This window comes from Notechis scutatus, chromosome 3 (genome assembly GCF_049901735.1).
Source record: "Notechis scutatus isolate UNSWTSFEM ecotype Mainland chromosome 3, rNotScu1.2, whole genome shotgun sequence".
Lineage (NCBI taxonomy): Eukaryota > Metazoa > Chordata > Lepidosauria > Squamata > Elapidae > Notechis > Notechis scutatus.
Window position 1 is genome coordinate 73,753,229 of NC_142011.1, and position 17,546 is coordinate 73,770,774.

At 39.2% G+C, this 17,546-nt stretch overlaps 1 protein-coding gene across 2 annotated transcripts in view; it reads left to right on the forward strand.

The window, feature by feature from the left end:
* The window catches only part of LOC113419771 (serine/threonine-protein kinase TNNI3K), a 263,727-nt gene that overhangs the window by 176,295 nt on the left and 69,886 nt on the right, over nucleotides 1-17,546 (forward strand). For both annotated transcript variants that reach the window (XM_087960477.1, XM_026679341.2), the window contains 2 exons: nucleotides 16,463-16,515; nucleotides 17,258-17,310. In XM_087960477.1, coding sequence (XP_087816603.1) covers nucleotides 16,463-16,515; nucleotides 17,258-17,310 — 106 coding nt within the window. The remainder of the gene's footprint in view (nucleotides 1-16,462; nucleotides 16,516-17,257; nucleotides 17,311-17,546) is intronic.

A 17,546-nucleotide genomic window follows, 5' to 3' on the forward strand; every position in this document is an offset into this window, starting at 1 on the left:
TATCCCAGCCTGTAATATGTATGTATGAGTCTGTAATTATTTAATAAATGTCATCGTAAATGACATTTGTTGATAAAGTTCAAAAACCTCAAAGTTTGAGGGTAAAAAGCTGCCTCCTATCCAGAGTACAAAAATGAAAAAGCAAAGCGTAAGCCATTGCTAAGGGGTTGCCTTTGAGCTGGGAAAATGCATAACCTTTCAGCTCTTTATTAACTACACCATCCTATAGTCAAGGAATACTGGAATTTTCAGATCTGTTCATTACCTGAAATGAGAATAGAAAGATAGTTCAATTGTTCCAAACTCTTTAGTAGGAGTTTATTTTGTGAAGGTGCTATGTATATATGAAAAGATAGTATACATTTCAGCCCATAAGGATGAGAGAAACAAATATCTCTAAGCTGCTGTGATTTGCTTTGAACTTTCTTCTTCTTCTTTCAATGCGTCCTCAGATACAAATCGGTTTAGATTGTTGGAGGCTCATGAGATGTATCCTTGAAGCTTCTGTTTGGTAGAGATAGGGTGAGCCCAGTTATGTGTTGCAAAGTTGCCAAAAGGTGAAGCTGTTGTGATGAAGTACATCAAGGCTTGTTCTGGGTAAATAAAAGCTTCTCATACAGCAACAGCTCTGCAGGTGGAACATTCCTCTATTTGATGCCGAAGGTTCCTGGCTCCCTTGTGTCTTTTCAACCAAAAAAAGTCTGTATATCTGAAAGCCCCCTATTTCTATACTTTTAACCTCTCTAGACCTTTTGCGTTTGCTTTACTTGCACCCATTTCTCCCTTTTTGCCCAAACTCACTCTGTCTTGTCTGTCACATCAGATATAAGTGATTGCTATGACATTCACAATGCTTCCCTTAGAAGTTTAAGTGGCATAAGTGAGCAGAAAAGATGGCACAGATAAATAAGTAACTGGAAACACAATTTATTTTCTTCTTCTTAAGTTTTGTTTTGTAGAATTGAAAAACTAACTGTACTAACTAGGTACCACAGCAAGTAAAAACTGTCACAGAATCAGTACACTTAAAGTTCCAGTTCTGACCTGAAATGCCACGTGAAACCTCAAAGCAAACTCAACAGACATTAATTATGCTTGATCAAATTTATGTAGTTTGAGCTAGACCTTTCAGTGCTAGCTCTTGACATACATATACCCAGAAGCAAATTACACAGCTAGTGTAATAACTAGTGAGGAAATTATGGCCAAAACAAAAAGGCAATTTATTTTAAAATGTATAACATTCATTTACTGACCCTTACTGCCAGAACTTGATATAACAACAGCAGATCCATAACTTAAACTGGAATGTGGGCCACTGCTGAAACTATATAACTATGGAAGGGGTAAGGAGATAGGCCAGAGTTTTTAAGAAGTTTAATTAAGGGGAATAGACCAGGGGTGTCAAACTCATGGCATCACGTGATGTATCAGGACTTTTTCCCCCTTCGCGAAACCAGCCGTGGCCGTGGCCAGTGCATGACACATCTGGCCACGAGCCGTGAGTTTGACAGCCCTGGAATAGACCAAAACTCATTCTCTGACCTGAGATAGTATGATGGCGATAGAACGGGAAAAGAAGAGCATATGGAGGTGAATAAGGCATAAACATCACCCTTGCAAGTTATGTCCTTCACCTTCTCCCCTTTATTGGATATTTCTAGTTTTTGGGGGGTTAAGGAAAGGCTTTTCATATCCTCAATTCATTCTTTTTTATTACAGTATTTTTAGCCTCAATAAATAAAACCAATAAATAGAAACGAGGGCTAAGAATTGGCCTATAGACGGGATTATAATCTTTGTAACAGGTGTGTGCCTTAGAGCATATAAATAAATGCAAATTTACTTGTAATAATAAATGAGGGACGTCTGAAACTTAATTAAGTAATTTCATCTTACACATTGGATTTTGTCCTTTCAGAAGATGCATTAACAATTTGCCACTCTCATGCATGAAGGGTTCCATTGTGAGGCCGAAGAGGGTTTTGGCACTTGTCTTTCTTTCAAAATGCCTGGCATTATTTTTCAGAGCTGATCTGGGTTAAGAAAAGGAGCAGCCTATGGAAAGTTTGCACAACTCTGAAATATTCACCTGAAGGAAAGGAGGATTACTTCCAAATTCAGGTGTTATTTCAGGTAGTGTGCTTACTTTCCCTGTTTTATTTTTGTAACAGCAAACAGTAGTACACACACAAACCCTTCCTCCATCTGATAGGTGAACCTGTATGTGTTGCCTATTTTCGTCTATTGTCCTGGAAAGTAAATGGATACATCCATGTAGACATCTTTGAGTTGATGAAGCTGGAATGAATCCTCCTTACATTTGTGATTTAGCTCAGTGTTTGGGGTTCTGATGACACATTTAGCTCTAAAGTGGGTGATATATAGTGAACTAAATCATAACTCAAAGCGTGAATTGAATGTAGTCATATTTTCTGGCCAATACATCTTAGAAATAAGTACACAAAATATGAAATTGTATGCATGCTTACATGAAAATAAACCCAGACAGATCTCAATAATTCTACATTTGTTTAAAAAAATAACAACCCGATGAAGTCTAGTAGTAGAGGTAAACTTTATTTTGTTTTCTAATACATGGGATAATATTTCACCTGGCTAATATATGCCTTTGAATTCTACCTTTTAGTTGAATGTGAACATTTTATTATTACTATTATAACTTTTATTATAACTATGGCAACTTTATGACCGATGAACCAACTCCCAGAATTCCTGAGCATGGCTGATTCAGGAATTCTGGGAGTTGAAGTCCACAGTTTACGAAATTCCCATGGTTGACCACCCTCTCACCCCGAGCTAGATTTATAAAGAGGCAGGGCATTTGCTAGCAGAGTGAGAAGGGGAGCAAACCATGAAATATGTGCAAATGCAAACAACTCATAAGTCATGCAAATACCATAAAGTATGTACTTGCATCAGACATTGAAATGCAAATTTGTGATGACTGCATTTGCATAATATAAGTGCTCATGTGTGTCCATTTTGGTATCATGATTTGCTGTGCATGTCAGTGTAAAGAGGCCTTTACTCCTGCATCCAAAGAAAGCAAAGTAGTAAAAGGCTTGCCAAAGATCTTCATTTAGGTACAGTTGTTGGGATTTTTGAAAGTAGCTATGATTATTAAAGGAGTAAAAACTTTTTTGTTGTATATGTACAATAACTCAATATTCCAAGAAGGTCCAAGACTTTTGTAAGAAGGCCCTCCATAGCTTATTTCCCAAGACTTATGAGTCTCTTTGGAGATATGCTATTATTAATGGCATGCATGAAATTTATTCCTGGGCATTATAAGTCCCCCTTTTGCATTCCCCAGTGTTCAGTAAACTGAAAGCAAAGTGGAAAACATTTTTGTTCATATTACCCTCAATAAATGGGCTTAACCACAAAACAAATCTCATAATTCACTTCTTCAGTCCCAGTGGTTACAGGACAAATCCACTAGATTTAGCAATAAGTCTTAAATACACTGCACTGACAGGTGTACAAAAAGTTAGGGTTCTCTTATTCTTTACCTTTACAGGAGCTTCTTGTTGCTATGGTTTCAAAGATTTAATTGAAATCAATTTTGTTTTTACTTATTCTGCATGGTTAATGCATTTGTTTCCACTCGTGCTATTTACAATATGTTTGGAGCTTACAAGAGAAATTTTGATGGTGGGAAAGATGATAAATAAATAGAAGGACAAGGTGACACATATGTGTTTTTTTTTTAAATAAAAACCTATGTAAGAGCAATGAAGTACTATGACTACTGTCAGAAAGGATTATCTCTAATAAAATCTTGCTAAATATAGAGAAATTGGAAAATATACAGGGGAAAAAAGCAATCATATTAGAGATAGAAGCACTTTTTCAAATGAAAATGGACTGGGATGTTAATGGAAGGAATGAAAATTTAATAAAATTATAAAGAGTATAAAGAATATAGCAAAAAGAAGTTCATTATGTCTTTCCCCTTTCTATTTCTTTTGTACGGTTACTTAGAGATATAGGGTAGAAATCTGGCAAATCAAAGTGGACAAAAGTAATTTGTTTTCATGTAATGCTTTATTATAGGATTCATAGATTTGAAATATAGAGAAGCTATTTAGGGTAGGATTAGTTGCTAACAATAGCCAGCAGCCTCATAAGTGAGAAGGAAGGTGGGAAGGTGGCAGTCGTGGCATCATGATGGAAGTCCCACCCCTTTCCTAGTGCATTGGTGCCTCCATCTTGTTTATTTTGACCCTCTTGTAGGTATCATGTTTGCTCTTGCAAACATTATCAAAACGTGTTCCACATTGTCAGTCTCTAGCAGTGATGAAGTTATAGTGTCCATTTCACTCAAACAATTAAATTCTTACCCTCTTTCCACCCAAAGAAAGTCCTTTCCCAAATATTGCCCCTGAAAGCCCACATTTGCATGATGTCATTATGCGATTGCCAAACCCAGTACAGTGGAGCCTCAGGTCGCAACTGTTATGTTTTGGGAAAGACGACTCGAGACCAGTTAATCATCAGTTCTCTTTTATTTTTATTTTTGAAACTGAGCGACAACGGAGCCGCGGCAGCCTCTTTTATAGCGGCTGCTCGCGGCTCGCGGCCAATGACGGCTTTTTTATTTTCCTGCCATCGGCCGAACCAATCAGAACGGAACATTCAAACATTCAAATATATAACACCCCTCCCTATGTGGTACAGTCCCACCAATCAGGCCACCCCTATGTTACGTAGTCACGTAAATAGGTGGGGCTTTTATGGTTCCTACTGGACCTGCGCAATTCAGTCGTAGTGTTGTCTTCAGGCTGCTCGGATGGGTTCGCTGTTCCTCCCATCCTCTTCTGTGGAACCTCCTGGAAGGTGGAGTCAGCCATGTCGCTCCTGCCTGGCCTTTCTGGGCTGATTGAGTCGGCTTGGTTGCTCCTGCCAAGAGTGGCTTCGTGATGGTTTTCCAATGCCTGCTCCAGTCCTTCGAAGTTTTCTTCTTCAGGTACATGATTTTGATTTTCCCTTGGGGCTAATGGTGGTGTTAGTTGTTGTGTTGTTGTTAGGGTTTGTTGTGTTATTTCTCATGCTTGTGGAGGGTCTCCCCCTCCCCTATCATTTGTATTTGAGGGATCTCCCCCCTCTCTGGTTTGGTTATTATTTTGGTTTAATGTTTTATTTGGTTCTTGTGTTTGTGTGGGCTCTTCCCCTTCTTCCCTTTGGTTGTTGGTGTTTCTTAATATGGCCCTTGATCTGAGTTGGTCTATATGTCTCCTCCAGCTCTTTCCATCGTCTGTCTCTACCCTGTATGACCGGGGTCCTGTTACTTGGAATATTTTAGCTGGTATCCATAATGGCTCCCCTGTTAGGTTTTTTTGCATAGACCAGGTCCCCTGTTTTAAATGTACGGCACTTACTGGAGGAGTCTGTTGGTTTTTCTGTGCTATATGTGGGGTGTAGTCTATCTAAACTAGATCTTAGTTTTCTTCCCATCAATAGTTCTGCTGGGCTTTTGTTAGTCGTGACATTTGGTGTGATGTGCTGTATCGTTAGCAATTTATATATTTTTTCCTGGATATCTCCAGCTTCTAGCCTGTGTAATGTTTCTTTGGTAAAATGGACCATGCGTTCCACCCATCCGTTTGTAGCCGGCCAACCTGGCGCTGTTAAAGCATGTCTTCTACCTAGTTCGGCTAGGAACCTCTCAAATGTTAGTGCAGTGAATTGCAGTCCGTTGTCAGATACAATTAAATCCGGCAATCCATGTGTTGCAAAAAGCTTTCTTAGTTGTCTAATAGCTTCTGTTGTGGTTGAATGCATGACGCTTACCTCTAGCCAATTTGAGTATGCATCTACTACTATTAAGAATGTATGCCCTTTTATTGGTCCAGCAAAATCAATGTGTATTCTAGACCATGGGCCCCTAGGTTTTTCCCAGTCAAGTACAGGTGTAGAAGGGGGTGCAGGTCTAGATTCCTGGCATTGTTTGCACGTTGCTACCCATTTCCCTATATCCGAATCCATTCCTGGCCACCATACATAACTCCTAGCCAGGGACTTCATTCGGACAATACCTGGGTGACCTTCATGTAATAGTTTAAGTATTTGTTCCCTCAATCTGTCTGGTATGATCACTCTATCCCCCCACAGTACACATCCTTTTAAAATTGACAGCTCAGTTTGTCTGAGCCGAAATGGTTTAATGGTCTCATCGCTTTCGGTCTCTGGCCACCCTTTACCTACCCAATTTAAAATCCGTGCCAGGATTCTGTCTCTCGCGGTTTCCTTCGCAATGTCTGTTGCTATTATGGGTAGGTTTGCCAGCGTCTCAATGTGCAGGGTTGATGTGGTTGGTGCAGGATCATCCTCTAATTCAGGTAGGGGGGAACGGCTCAGGGCGTCAGCGTGTGTTATGTTCTTTCCTGGCCAGTAGATTAATTCGTAGTTGTATGCAGCGAGGAATTCGGACCACCTCATCATTCGCGATGACAAAATGTTGGGTGTGGGTTTGTTTCCTGCGAGTATTCCTAAAAGAGGTTTATGATCAGTGAAAATTTCCTTCCATAGATGTACTCGTTGAATTTTTTAACTCCTGTTATTGCGGCCAACGCTTCTCTATCCAATTGACTGTAGTTCCGCTCCACTTTTGATAGGGTTTTTGAATGGAACGCGATCGATGCCTCTCTTCCATCAGGTAATATATGGCTGAGTATGGCCCCGGCGCCAAACGGTGACACATCGCAGGTTAAAGTTAGTGGCAGGGTTTCGCTATATTGGATTAGTACACAGTCTGATGTAATTAAGTCTTTGATTCCCTGGAATGCGGTTTCTTCTCATCGCCCCCAGGTCCAGGTAGCTTTTTTATCCAGCAACCTGTGTAGCGGTTCTGCTATCATTGCCTTCTGCGGCAAAAATACATTGTAAAAATTAATAAGTTCCAGGAAGGCTTGTAAATCTGTTTTATTTTCAGGTCTGGGAGCTCCCTTGATTGCTCTAATTTTCTTTTCAGTGGGGTGGATCCCTTCTTTATCTATAAGGTATCCCAGGAATTCAACCTTATTGGTGGCTAATTGGCATTTCTCTCTTTTAACTTGAAGTCCTGCTTCTTTAAATTTTTGTAAGACCTCCCTCAAATGGTTTTTGAGTTGTTCTTCATCCTTGGCTGATATCAGCACGTCATCAAAATATGGCACTACCCCTTTAAGTCCTTGCAGTAGGCACTCCATTAGACTCTGAAATACCCTTGGGGCCACGCTAACTCCAAATTGTAGTCTTTTGCATTTGAATGCCCCTCTATGAGTCACTATTGTTTGGGCTTCCACGGTCTCTGGGTCAACTGGCAACTGTTGATAAACTTGCGCAAGGTCTAATTTCGCAGAAATTTTGCCTCCCCCCAAAGAATGTAACAGGTGCTGTACCACCGGAACTGGGTATGCGCTTTGTTGTAGTGCATGGTTGAGGGTGGCCTTGTAGTCTCTGCAGATGCATACGGACCCATCTGGTTTGATAGGGGTCACAATTGGAGTTTCCCACCTTGCGTGGTCTATTGGTTCTAATACCCCCTGTGCAATAAGTTTATCTAATTGTTCATCAATTTTTGGTTTTAACGCGAAAGGGACTCGTCTTGCCTTTAATCTTATTGGGGCTATCTTAGGATCCAAATTAAATGAGATAGGGGACCCTCAGTACTTGCCCAGTTCTCCATTGAAGACGTCCTGGAATTCTCTCATCAGGTTCTCTTCCCAGCTTGTCTCAGCGATGTTGTTTATTCCGGTCACTCCGATTCCTAGCGGTTCGAACCATTCGAGTCCCAGTAGGCTGGGGCGATCCCGGTCGACTATGGTCAATGGAAGGATTTTTGTATATTTTTTAAATTTGATCTGGAAATGTCCGGTTCCAACTACGGGAATTCTGTTTCCCTGGTAGTCTTTAAGTGTGAGTTTTTGTTTTTCTAGTTCCTTTCTTTTCATGTCGGGTATCAGGGTTTTGAGAGTGTTCTATGATACCATTGATAGATACGAGCCGGAATCCACCTCCATCTCACATGGTTGGTCTTCTATGGTGACTTGTACTAGTACCTTCTTCGCATTTACTGTGCTCAAGTGTCCAATAGTTATTGTCTGGTGTGTTTCTTCTTTTCTATTGGCTTCTTTCCACCGCTTGTTTCTGCTGTCTTGACTCCAACAGCCCCCTGTCTGTCTTTCTCTCATTCTGGGGGGGGGGTATTTCCTCTTCATCTAGGGCTATAGTTATTTCTGTTTCAGCATGCCCTTGCTATGTGTCCCCGCCATTCACAATGCCTGCAAATAGCATCAAAGAAACGGCATTCGGAATGTGGGTGGTCCCCTCCACACCCGGCACAACGAAACCCCAACTTTCTTTCCCTGCGCTCCCGTCTGCCTTTCTCCGACCGAAGTTGATTTACTTCTTCTTCTTCTTCATTAGTTTCGGATAGGGATTCAATGTCCTCATGGTGTGTCGTGGTGGTGGTTTTTTGAGTTTCCTCTTGCTTCTTGTTTTGAGCTTGGTTAGTGTCTTTTGGGGTTTCCTGTGTTACTCTATTCATTTGTCGCATGGTGGCTGCTGATCTTTGTGCTGCTTCTGCTGCGGTGGCTTCTTCTATTGCCTCGGTCAATGTTATTTTGGGTCTGGTCAGTAGTCGGCTCTGTAGTGTAAGGTCTCTTAATCCAAGAACCACGCGGTCCCTCATAGCCTCGTCCATGTTTAGGAATTCACACGCTCCTCCAATGTCTCTTAGGGCTGCGACAAAATCTCCGATGCTTTCGTCTTCCTTTTGGTCACGCTTGTAAAATTCGTGTTGCTTGATAAGGCATGAGACGGTTGGTGTATAATGGGCTCGTAGTAACTTGTCTAATTCCGACCACGCCATTTTCTTTACATCGTGGAGTGACGCTAATGCCTTCACCATTTTGAAAACTGTGGGTCCGCAGTGGGCGAGGAAAATGGCTCTCTTCCTATTGTCAGAGATTCCTTGGAGTTCGTTCCCTTCTAGGAACATGAGGAATCGGTCGATGTACGATTCCCAGTCTTCCGTTGCTGGGTTGAATGGTGCGGGTGGTGAGTTGTTGCCGGCCATCTCATCTAACTCGGTTCTCATTGCCACGTACTCAACTGGTCTCCTTGTCTCAGAATCCCATCCTCGTCGCCAGTGTTATGTTTTGGGAAAGATGACTCGAGACCAGTTAATCGTCAGTTCTCTTTTATTTTTATTTTTGGAACTGAGTGACAATGGAGCCACGGCAGCCTCTTTTATAGCGGTTGCTCGTGGCTCTCGGCCAATGACAGCTATTTGATTTTCCCGCCATCGGCCAAACCAATCAGAACAGAACATTCAAACATTCAAATATATAACAGCAACTGTAATATGTTCCAGACTCTGGTCATGACCCAATTTGGTCGTGTCCAGAAGCACGACTGACTATGCATGCATGCAGTCAAAAATATGGCACCGAAGGGGAAATCGGCCCAGAAAGGAAATCTTTCCACACTGATTTTGTTTGCCACCCGATTTTTGAATCGTGACCCAATTCAAAAATCGTGTGGATTTTTTGTTTGCCACCCAATTTGGTCGCAAACAGGAGTGTTCACAACCTGAGGTTCCACTGTATAGTATTTCAGGCCCCCCACAGCCATCCCAAATTGTTAAGCTTACCTTCTAGTCATGAAAAGATGTCCATCATATTCTCTAATACTCTCTTACATAGCATTGGCCCACCCCAAAATTATGTGTCTATTGCTCCCATAATTTACAGACAGCATGGTCAATGATGAATATTAAGAATATTATAACTGGGAACTTCCGGTTTGCAGGCTTCGGCGGCGGCAGGAATCCGCGATCGTGCGTGGTTCCTGCTGCGCTCGCCACCAAAGTGCCTCCGATCCAGCTGGATCTGGAGGATATGGTTGCCCCGTAGAGGCAACCGAAGACAGAGGAGATCCGGGTAGGGGCTTGGGGGTATCGCAAACCCCCTCCTCAGCTGGCTAAACTCCTTTTTCCCAAGGCGGTGGAGCGGCGGTCAGCAATGGCCACCACAAAGAAGCCTGCAGCCGGGTAAGATTGTGCAGGAGGAAGTCGGAGAAAGTGAAAGTTTTTGGCTGAACCGGGACAACAAGGAACTTTTAAACACCCTGGAAAGTTAATCGTTTGAATGATAGATTGTTTCCCAAGAAGACTGTAAAAGCGGCGGAAGAAAATTAAAGGGAAAGTTATTTTTTCTCACTCTCCCTCCCCACAGAAATAGCAGATGGAAATCTGAAAAACCTGCTTGGGCATGGAAGGTAACTAAACTTGAGTTTTAAAGCCAAGGGGATAAAAGATTTCTGAACATTGGAATTAAAAACTAATTTTTTTTGCTATAAGTGGGAGGGAAGAGGTAAAGAACTTATTTTAAGATTGTACTGAAGGAGACTGCTTGGAGTTTATAAGACCAGAAATAAATGGCAATAAGACTTCTACAAAATTACTTTGGAACTGTGTAATTGTTCTACCCCAGGAAGAGAAAATATAAAAAGAAGAAGGTGCTAAATGAAACAGTTTGTTCTGATTTGGATTGCTTTGTGACTTTGGGATTTTTGGGAACTACTTCTTGAAAGATTAAAAACACTTGGGTTGTTCTTAAAAAAGAAAAAAAAATGGCATTATCCGTTGAAGAATTGCAAATGGAATTTCAGAAGCTAAGAGAAGAGGAACAAGAAGGCAAGGGCTCTTCTGGATCTATTTTTCACTTTTTAGAAATGGCAATTTCTACCTACCAAGAAATACAACAAGAGGGCTGGGATGAAGAAGAAGAAGCCATCTTTAATGGACAGATGATTTTAGTGGAGGAAGAAAAGAGAAAGGGGGAAAAGAAAATGGAGAATTCAGAACTTAAAAAAGCAACCAAGAAAGGGAAAAATAAGATGAAAAATTGATACAATGTCAGAAAGCAACAGAAAAGAGAAATACAACAGAGAGGGAAGATTAAGAGAGTGGAATTTGAGAGATGGGGGGGGGCAAAAAGGCTAGAATTGATAAGAAAGGAAGGGAAAAAGGAAAGAGAAGTCATAAAGGTTTAAAACAAGATGTTTAAAAACAGGTTTTTTTCAGAGACAAAGGGTAAAATATAATTTTAAAAAATGATTCTGCAAAAGTACTTAAGACTGTATTGTAGATATTAGTATTTGAAATCGAGTTAGAAAACTGAAATATTATATGAGTTAATAATGAATTAAAGGGAATGTATAAAAATGTTTAAGATTTAACAATAGAGTTTAACTTCCTATGGAATATTGTTTTTACTATATTATAAACTTAATTCTCTTTTTTTGTTTTATTATTCTAAAATGTAGTACTTAGAATGTACTAAGCAGAATCAGTATGGAAAGTATGTATTATTTTAAGTGTTAAATTTAGGGGAAAGATAAAAAGTTGTCATACTTCAACCAGTCATTACAGGAGAAATATTCTATTAGAAAGAAAAGATAAATAGATAATTAAAAGAGAAAGGACAAAAGATGCAAGTATAATTATCTAAACTGAGATGAAATAGATAAAATGGAATTAAGAGAGTGAATAGAAGAGAGAAAATATATAGAAAATATAGAATGTTAAATAAGATATGAAATAGTATATTAAGCGAGCATGAATCTGATTTATGTCTGTACAAAAAGATGTAACCCGGGGTAAGCCGCTTTTCAAAAAGAAGTTTTATGTATTTATGTTTTGTGTTTTGTTTGTCTATGTTTGAATTAATAAAACGCTAGAAGAATGTTGGAAGAGAATAACAAAATTGTAAATAAGACAGATAGATACAATGAATATATACAATCCAAGGCAAAAGAAATATAATTGAATAGAAGGAAAGGGAGAAATAAAGAGAAGTTGGGAAAAGATATGAAGTTGAACAGATAAGATAAATATATATATTAAATTGTGCTTGTATGGAAATGTGATAATTTGGAACTATCCTGTCTTTAAATAAGATGTTTTATTTGTTGTTCAGAAAAGATATCTTATGTTATTATATTCTACGTTTTGTTTGTTTGTGTATTGTTTTTAAAAATTAATAAAATTTGTTAAAAAAAAAAAAAAGCATATTATAACTGGATACCAGAACCACTTGCAATTATTTTTTAAGCAAAACTGTATCCTCTCTCCCTTGCATACTTTCCATAGAATTATGTGAAAGAGCATTTACACATTGCTTCCTCCAAGCGTTGACTGCCAACACTGAATTTTAAGTGGGATGATAGATTTCCTAGTGCTGGAGGCTATTACTAAACACATCTTCTCCTGGATTTTAGTTGTTTTTAAGTGAGCTCATGTTGGGCAGATGTGTCCATAAACTGATGTTTTAATGATACGATGAAATTAAAAATCAAATTTATTTTTTGCAAAACCTTGGAGGGTTTCCTAATGTGCCAGGAGCTCTTCACTCATACAGGCAGAGGTGGGATTCTACCTGGTCGGACCGGTTCTATAGAACTGGTTGTTATGATTCTGCCCAGTTTGGAGAACTGGCAAATCGTGCCACTGGCTGGCCCCTACTCTACCCTCCCCACCCACTCACTCCTTACCTGGCATGTGTGCCATCCAATTTGCCTGCCTTTGGTAAGTTGCTATTTTTCCTTTTTTTCCCCCAACTATCAGCTGTTCTGCTGTGCCAGGAGATTTAGATTAGCTAGAAAGCAGGAAATCTTTGGATTTCTTGCTTTCTAGCTAATCTAAAAGCAGAGCTGAACCTTCCTTAGGACTGAAGCTTCTATTTTTCAGTGCAACTCAGACAATAGATTGCAGAATGGTAGATCTCTAAGTGAATCTGTGATTCTGTGAGCAACTCAATCTGCCTGCCTGATTTGCCTGATTTGGGGTAAAAGTTGCTCTTTTTATTAAAAAAAATCAATATTTTCATAAATATTTATAATATTTACATACAAGCCATGCCCAGTCAGTCACATGACTACTAAGCCACACCCACAAATTAGGCCATGCCCAGAGAACCGGTTGTTAAGAAATTTGAATCCCACCCCTGAATACAGGTTATCGCTTTCAGTAGTGCCTCCTAAAGTGATTCTACTTCATTGAATATCTAAGTTTCTCAATATGGCAGAGAGATCTTATATACCTCTTGGGGACAATTCTTTTGGGGGCGAAATGAACTATGTAAGAGGAAGAAGCAGTTACCTGGAATCAATTACAAAACTTTACCTTTTAAAAAATATTCTTTGTAAAAAGGCTTAACGACAACAAATGTCCAGTGGGCAACAGAGAATTGTTTATCCAAGAGGAAAACAAATTCTGAATTTAAGGCAGTTGTCCATCAAAAGTATTATAAGTATAGACACAACTATTGTGTGCTGCCCAGTTTTCCAATCTTGTCAATTTGGGACTGCCAACACCAGTTGAAACTAATGCTGGATATTCCTCCTATTAAGTCTGTGTTTGTGTGGGAAAGAAAGATACTTGTATGTGTGATATGCACATCAGCCAAAAGCTATTTATCTCATCAGCATATAGCAACTAATCTGTCACAGAAGGCACTTTCACACCCAAGTACCCACATGCATGTACGCACATTTCCCTTTCTTTCCAGAAGAGTTTTAAAAAGACATGTCTCAAGAAGTGTCTACCAAGAAGGAAAAAGAAAGAGGGCTACAAAAACTGGAAATGAGGAGAATAACTTGGCAGGGAAGGAAAAACAAACCTTGTTTAAACATTAAAAAATAGGCTTAATTTAATCAGGGAGAAGCAGGAAGAAGCTGTGCTTTTCCTAAATTTGATTGTGGTGATTAAGCTTATCTTTAAAAGCATCCATGTTAATGAGATGTGCCATTGTTCACATCTTCTGTTGATTTGCTTCATTTCAGTATCTTTTTGGCATCCGTGAAGTAGGGTGGCAGTTGTTTTACAAGTAACTACTTGGGGCCTCCTATCTCTACAATACTGCAGCTAACATATGCATCCAATCAGAATGCAGTCTCCTTGGCTACCAAAGCCCTATCAAAACTAGAAGCTTGAATCTAAGCTAATATTAAATACCTGTGCCCTGTCAAGTTGGCCAATTAATAGGAAGGAGAGTAAACAGAATGTGTGATCAAGGACAAGGGAAGATCTGAAGTCAGAAACTTTTGAGGGACAGCATTCAAAAACAGCCATATATTTAAAACAGAAAAGGGGAGATATGTATGCAGTAAACATAGCTAGGAATTGAAAGTAATGAGGAAGGCAAAATTTGTCAAAAATCTAAACCATCAAGCATAGATGGTGGCAGAGATGCCATTTTAGGTTTCAGCAGGAAGAGGTGAGTAAAACAGACAAAAGAGCAAGATTCACAATATATTGGAAATATTTTATTTGGGATATATTGAAGATATAACTCAATATAAAAATATATTTTAAATGTATTTAACTGCCAAACTTTATGCATCTCAGAGTGACTATGGATAGAAATGTGATATGAAAATGGCTCCACATCTTATTATATGGTAGTCTTTTGGGTTTGAAGAAGATACACTGTTATGCAGTTTTTCTGTGGACATGGGAGTGGCTCTACAGTCTCATTCTGGAAGTGTAGAATCTACCACAATGGGGGCAATAAAAGTCCATTGTTGTAATAACTGTGGCTATTATTTTTTGATGCCACTTGTGGTTTTCTATCAGTTTGTGGTGATGCCTGTCTTCAAAGCTGGTGGAGGCTTCATAGCACAGAGCTCACCAATGGGTTTTGTCAACAGCTGCAGCTTCTAGTTCTCTTCGGTGGATAACACAGTGGCATAGTTTTCTCCCCCAGGATTTTGTGGTGCTTCTGTGGTTGGCTCTAGGTCTCTTCCCAGACGCCGGTACACTAGAAAGCAACTGGCGAGGCATGTGGCAGTCATCCATTCTGGTGATGTTTTCCATATTATCTGAGCTTTGATAATAAGGACTCAATGCTGATGGATCCCACATGGTCCAGGTCCTCCAGGTTGGAGACCTGACCTTGCCAACCAATGCTGAAGGTAGAGCAGAGAAAACACATGTGAAATTTCTCCAGTTGTTTGATGTGTCTTTGGTACAGAGTCCAGGAGTCACATTCATATAGAAGAAAAGGGATAACCACAGCCCTGTAGGCTTTCAGCTTTGTGGAGATAAGGATATTGCAGGGATTTATTTTACTGTTGAGCTAAGTAACTGTACCTGAATATATGATAATAAAACATTTGAGAAGAAATAAATGCAAATGGAATTGAAGGACTGGTTCATTCCTTGAATTCCATTGTTGTGGTTGCATTAATTCTGGGTAACCCTAGACTCTCACAGCTTATCCATCTGATGAATGTGTTATGTTGCTGTTTGCATGTTTTGGTGGGGCTGCAGGTAACCAAAAGACTGTCTCTTTTCCCTCACTTGCAAATGTTTGGAATATCCTGAGAGTTTTAATCTCGTCCCAACCGACATACTGATCTATTGCAAATTTAGTTTTGACTAGAATATTTCCTTTTTCTCCACACAATTGAGATTTTGATATTCTCTCACAGTGGAGAACATAATGCACTGAAAGAAATCTAGTAGGCAGGTGCACAATAGTCATTAAGCTCTCTTGCTAGCATCTGCCAATGCAATCAAGCCATTCCAGAGCTAAAAATCTTTCTGCATGTATTGGAGAAGGTTCCATCATTACAAACTAGAGTCCTTCTGAAGGCTATTCTCCCCAGGGTGGTAGCTGTAATGATTTTAAAGATTACCTTGTCATGAAGAGGTAAGATCCATGTAAATCCTTCATAGTTCTTTTATACAAAAGATGTGGTGGTGGTGGTGGGGGGGGGAATACCAGGAATATATGATGAGAGTCTGTGAAATTAAATCAAGTTTTCAAAGAGAATTTAGCCTTTTGAAAACAGTTCTAAATAGCCTTCTCCTTAAGAAGCTTTTATAGGTGTTGGCAGTAGTCTGCTCACAGCTGGATTCTGCACTTCTTTTTCCTTGCACTCATTTATGCCATTGTAAATTAGGAGTGGCTCATTTTAGCTGAGTGGAGCTTAACTGAGAGGATAATCAGGTCTTCTGACTTTATTGAAATGTTATCACTGAGTTCAGTCCCCAAATGTCAGCATCTTCATTCCTTCTAGATAATGCTGTCACATAATTAATAAGACTGTTACAGATGATCTTCCACTAATTAGGCAATATACTTGTTCTACTTACTAATTAAAGAATTACTCTGACATTTTGACTTCCTAAGCTGTCAGCCTTTCATGTATGTGTATGTGTGGGTGTATACAATCAGATACAGAAACACACAATGTTTTATGTATGTTTGTGTATGTGTGTTTTCCAGTAATAACGATTAGCAAGATCCTAAGGGCTACTTGATTTTTTTAAAAAAGACACTGCTTAGACATAATATACAAGAGCATGACACAATCTCATGCACAGATTATTACTATATTCCTCTATGTCTAATCAAAGACATCTAAAATATTTTTTTCTCTACAGTCACAATATTCTCTTGTATGAAGATGGCCATGCTGTTGTTGCTGATTTTGGAGGTAAAACAAATGGATTTAAAAAAAAAAAACACAGTACATTTTTCCATGTTCTGTAAAAAAAAAAAACACCAAGATGACATAATGATTTTGCATGGGTGGATGGATACTTTGGAATGTTGAGTACATGTCACAGATCACTTATATATAATTGGCTTTGAGTCATCAGTTGAGCTGCAGGAGATATTTTGCAGAAGCACGCACCCTTATGTTCCTCCAATTCTTGTAGTCCGGTTTGGATACATGACAGGTTGGTACAAATGGTAAAAGCGAGGTCTGCAAAATGTCACTGATTCTTTGTCCTGTGATTGACTCATGATTGCAAAGATACAGTATTTCCATATAGCAACTCTTAATTGTAGATGTTTGTGTAAAAGGGCCCTGCGCTTAAAGTAAAAAGCCTTTAAATATGCAAAAATAAGAACAAAAAAACCTATACAGCATTTTTCTGCATTAGAAGTTGCCATGTGCAGCATCGTTAAGGAATTGAAATACCTGGTTTGGTCTTTGGCAGCATGCTGAAGTCTTCGTTGCTGAAATATTCAAATAATTTCTGTGTTTTTACAAAATTATTGTTATGCTTCATGAAACCAATCACTTGGATACTCAGCTGCAGTATTACTGCATTTCTGTTTTGTTTTCATATTAGCTGCTTACACTTTTTTCCACTTGCTTATCTAAATTAAGTGATACTGATTTACAAATACTGTCCTCCCTTTGTTTTTACTTTAATTTTTAATCTTAGAATCAAGATTTTTGCAGTCTCTGGATGAAGACAATATGACCAAGCAACCTGGGGTTTGCCTTTTTTTTCTCTTTTTTTCTCTTTAACATTTTCATGTGTTTGAGTGTGTGTGTGTATGTTCTATGTATAGTATACGTGTGTGTGTGTGTGTGTGTGTGTGTGTGTGTATAAGTTTTCGCGGGTACTTACATGTATGGTATTCAGCTTTGTTCGGGTATTTTCCCACGTCATTGTAGTTGTGCTTTTAAAGTTGTAGCAACGTTTCAGCAGAATCTCATCTGCCATCATC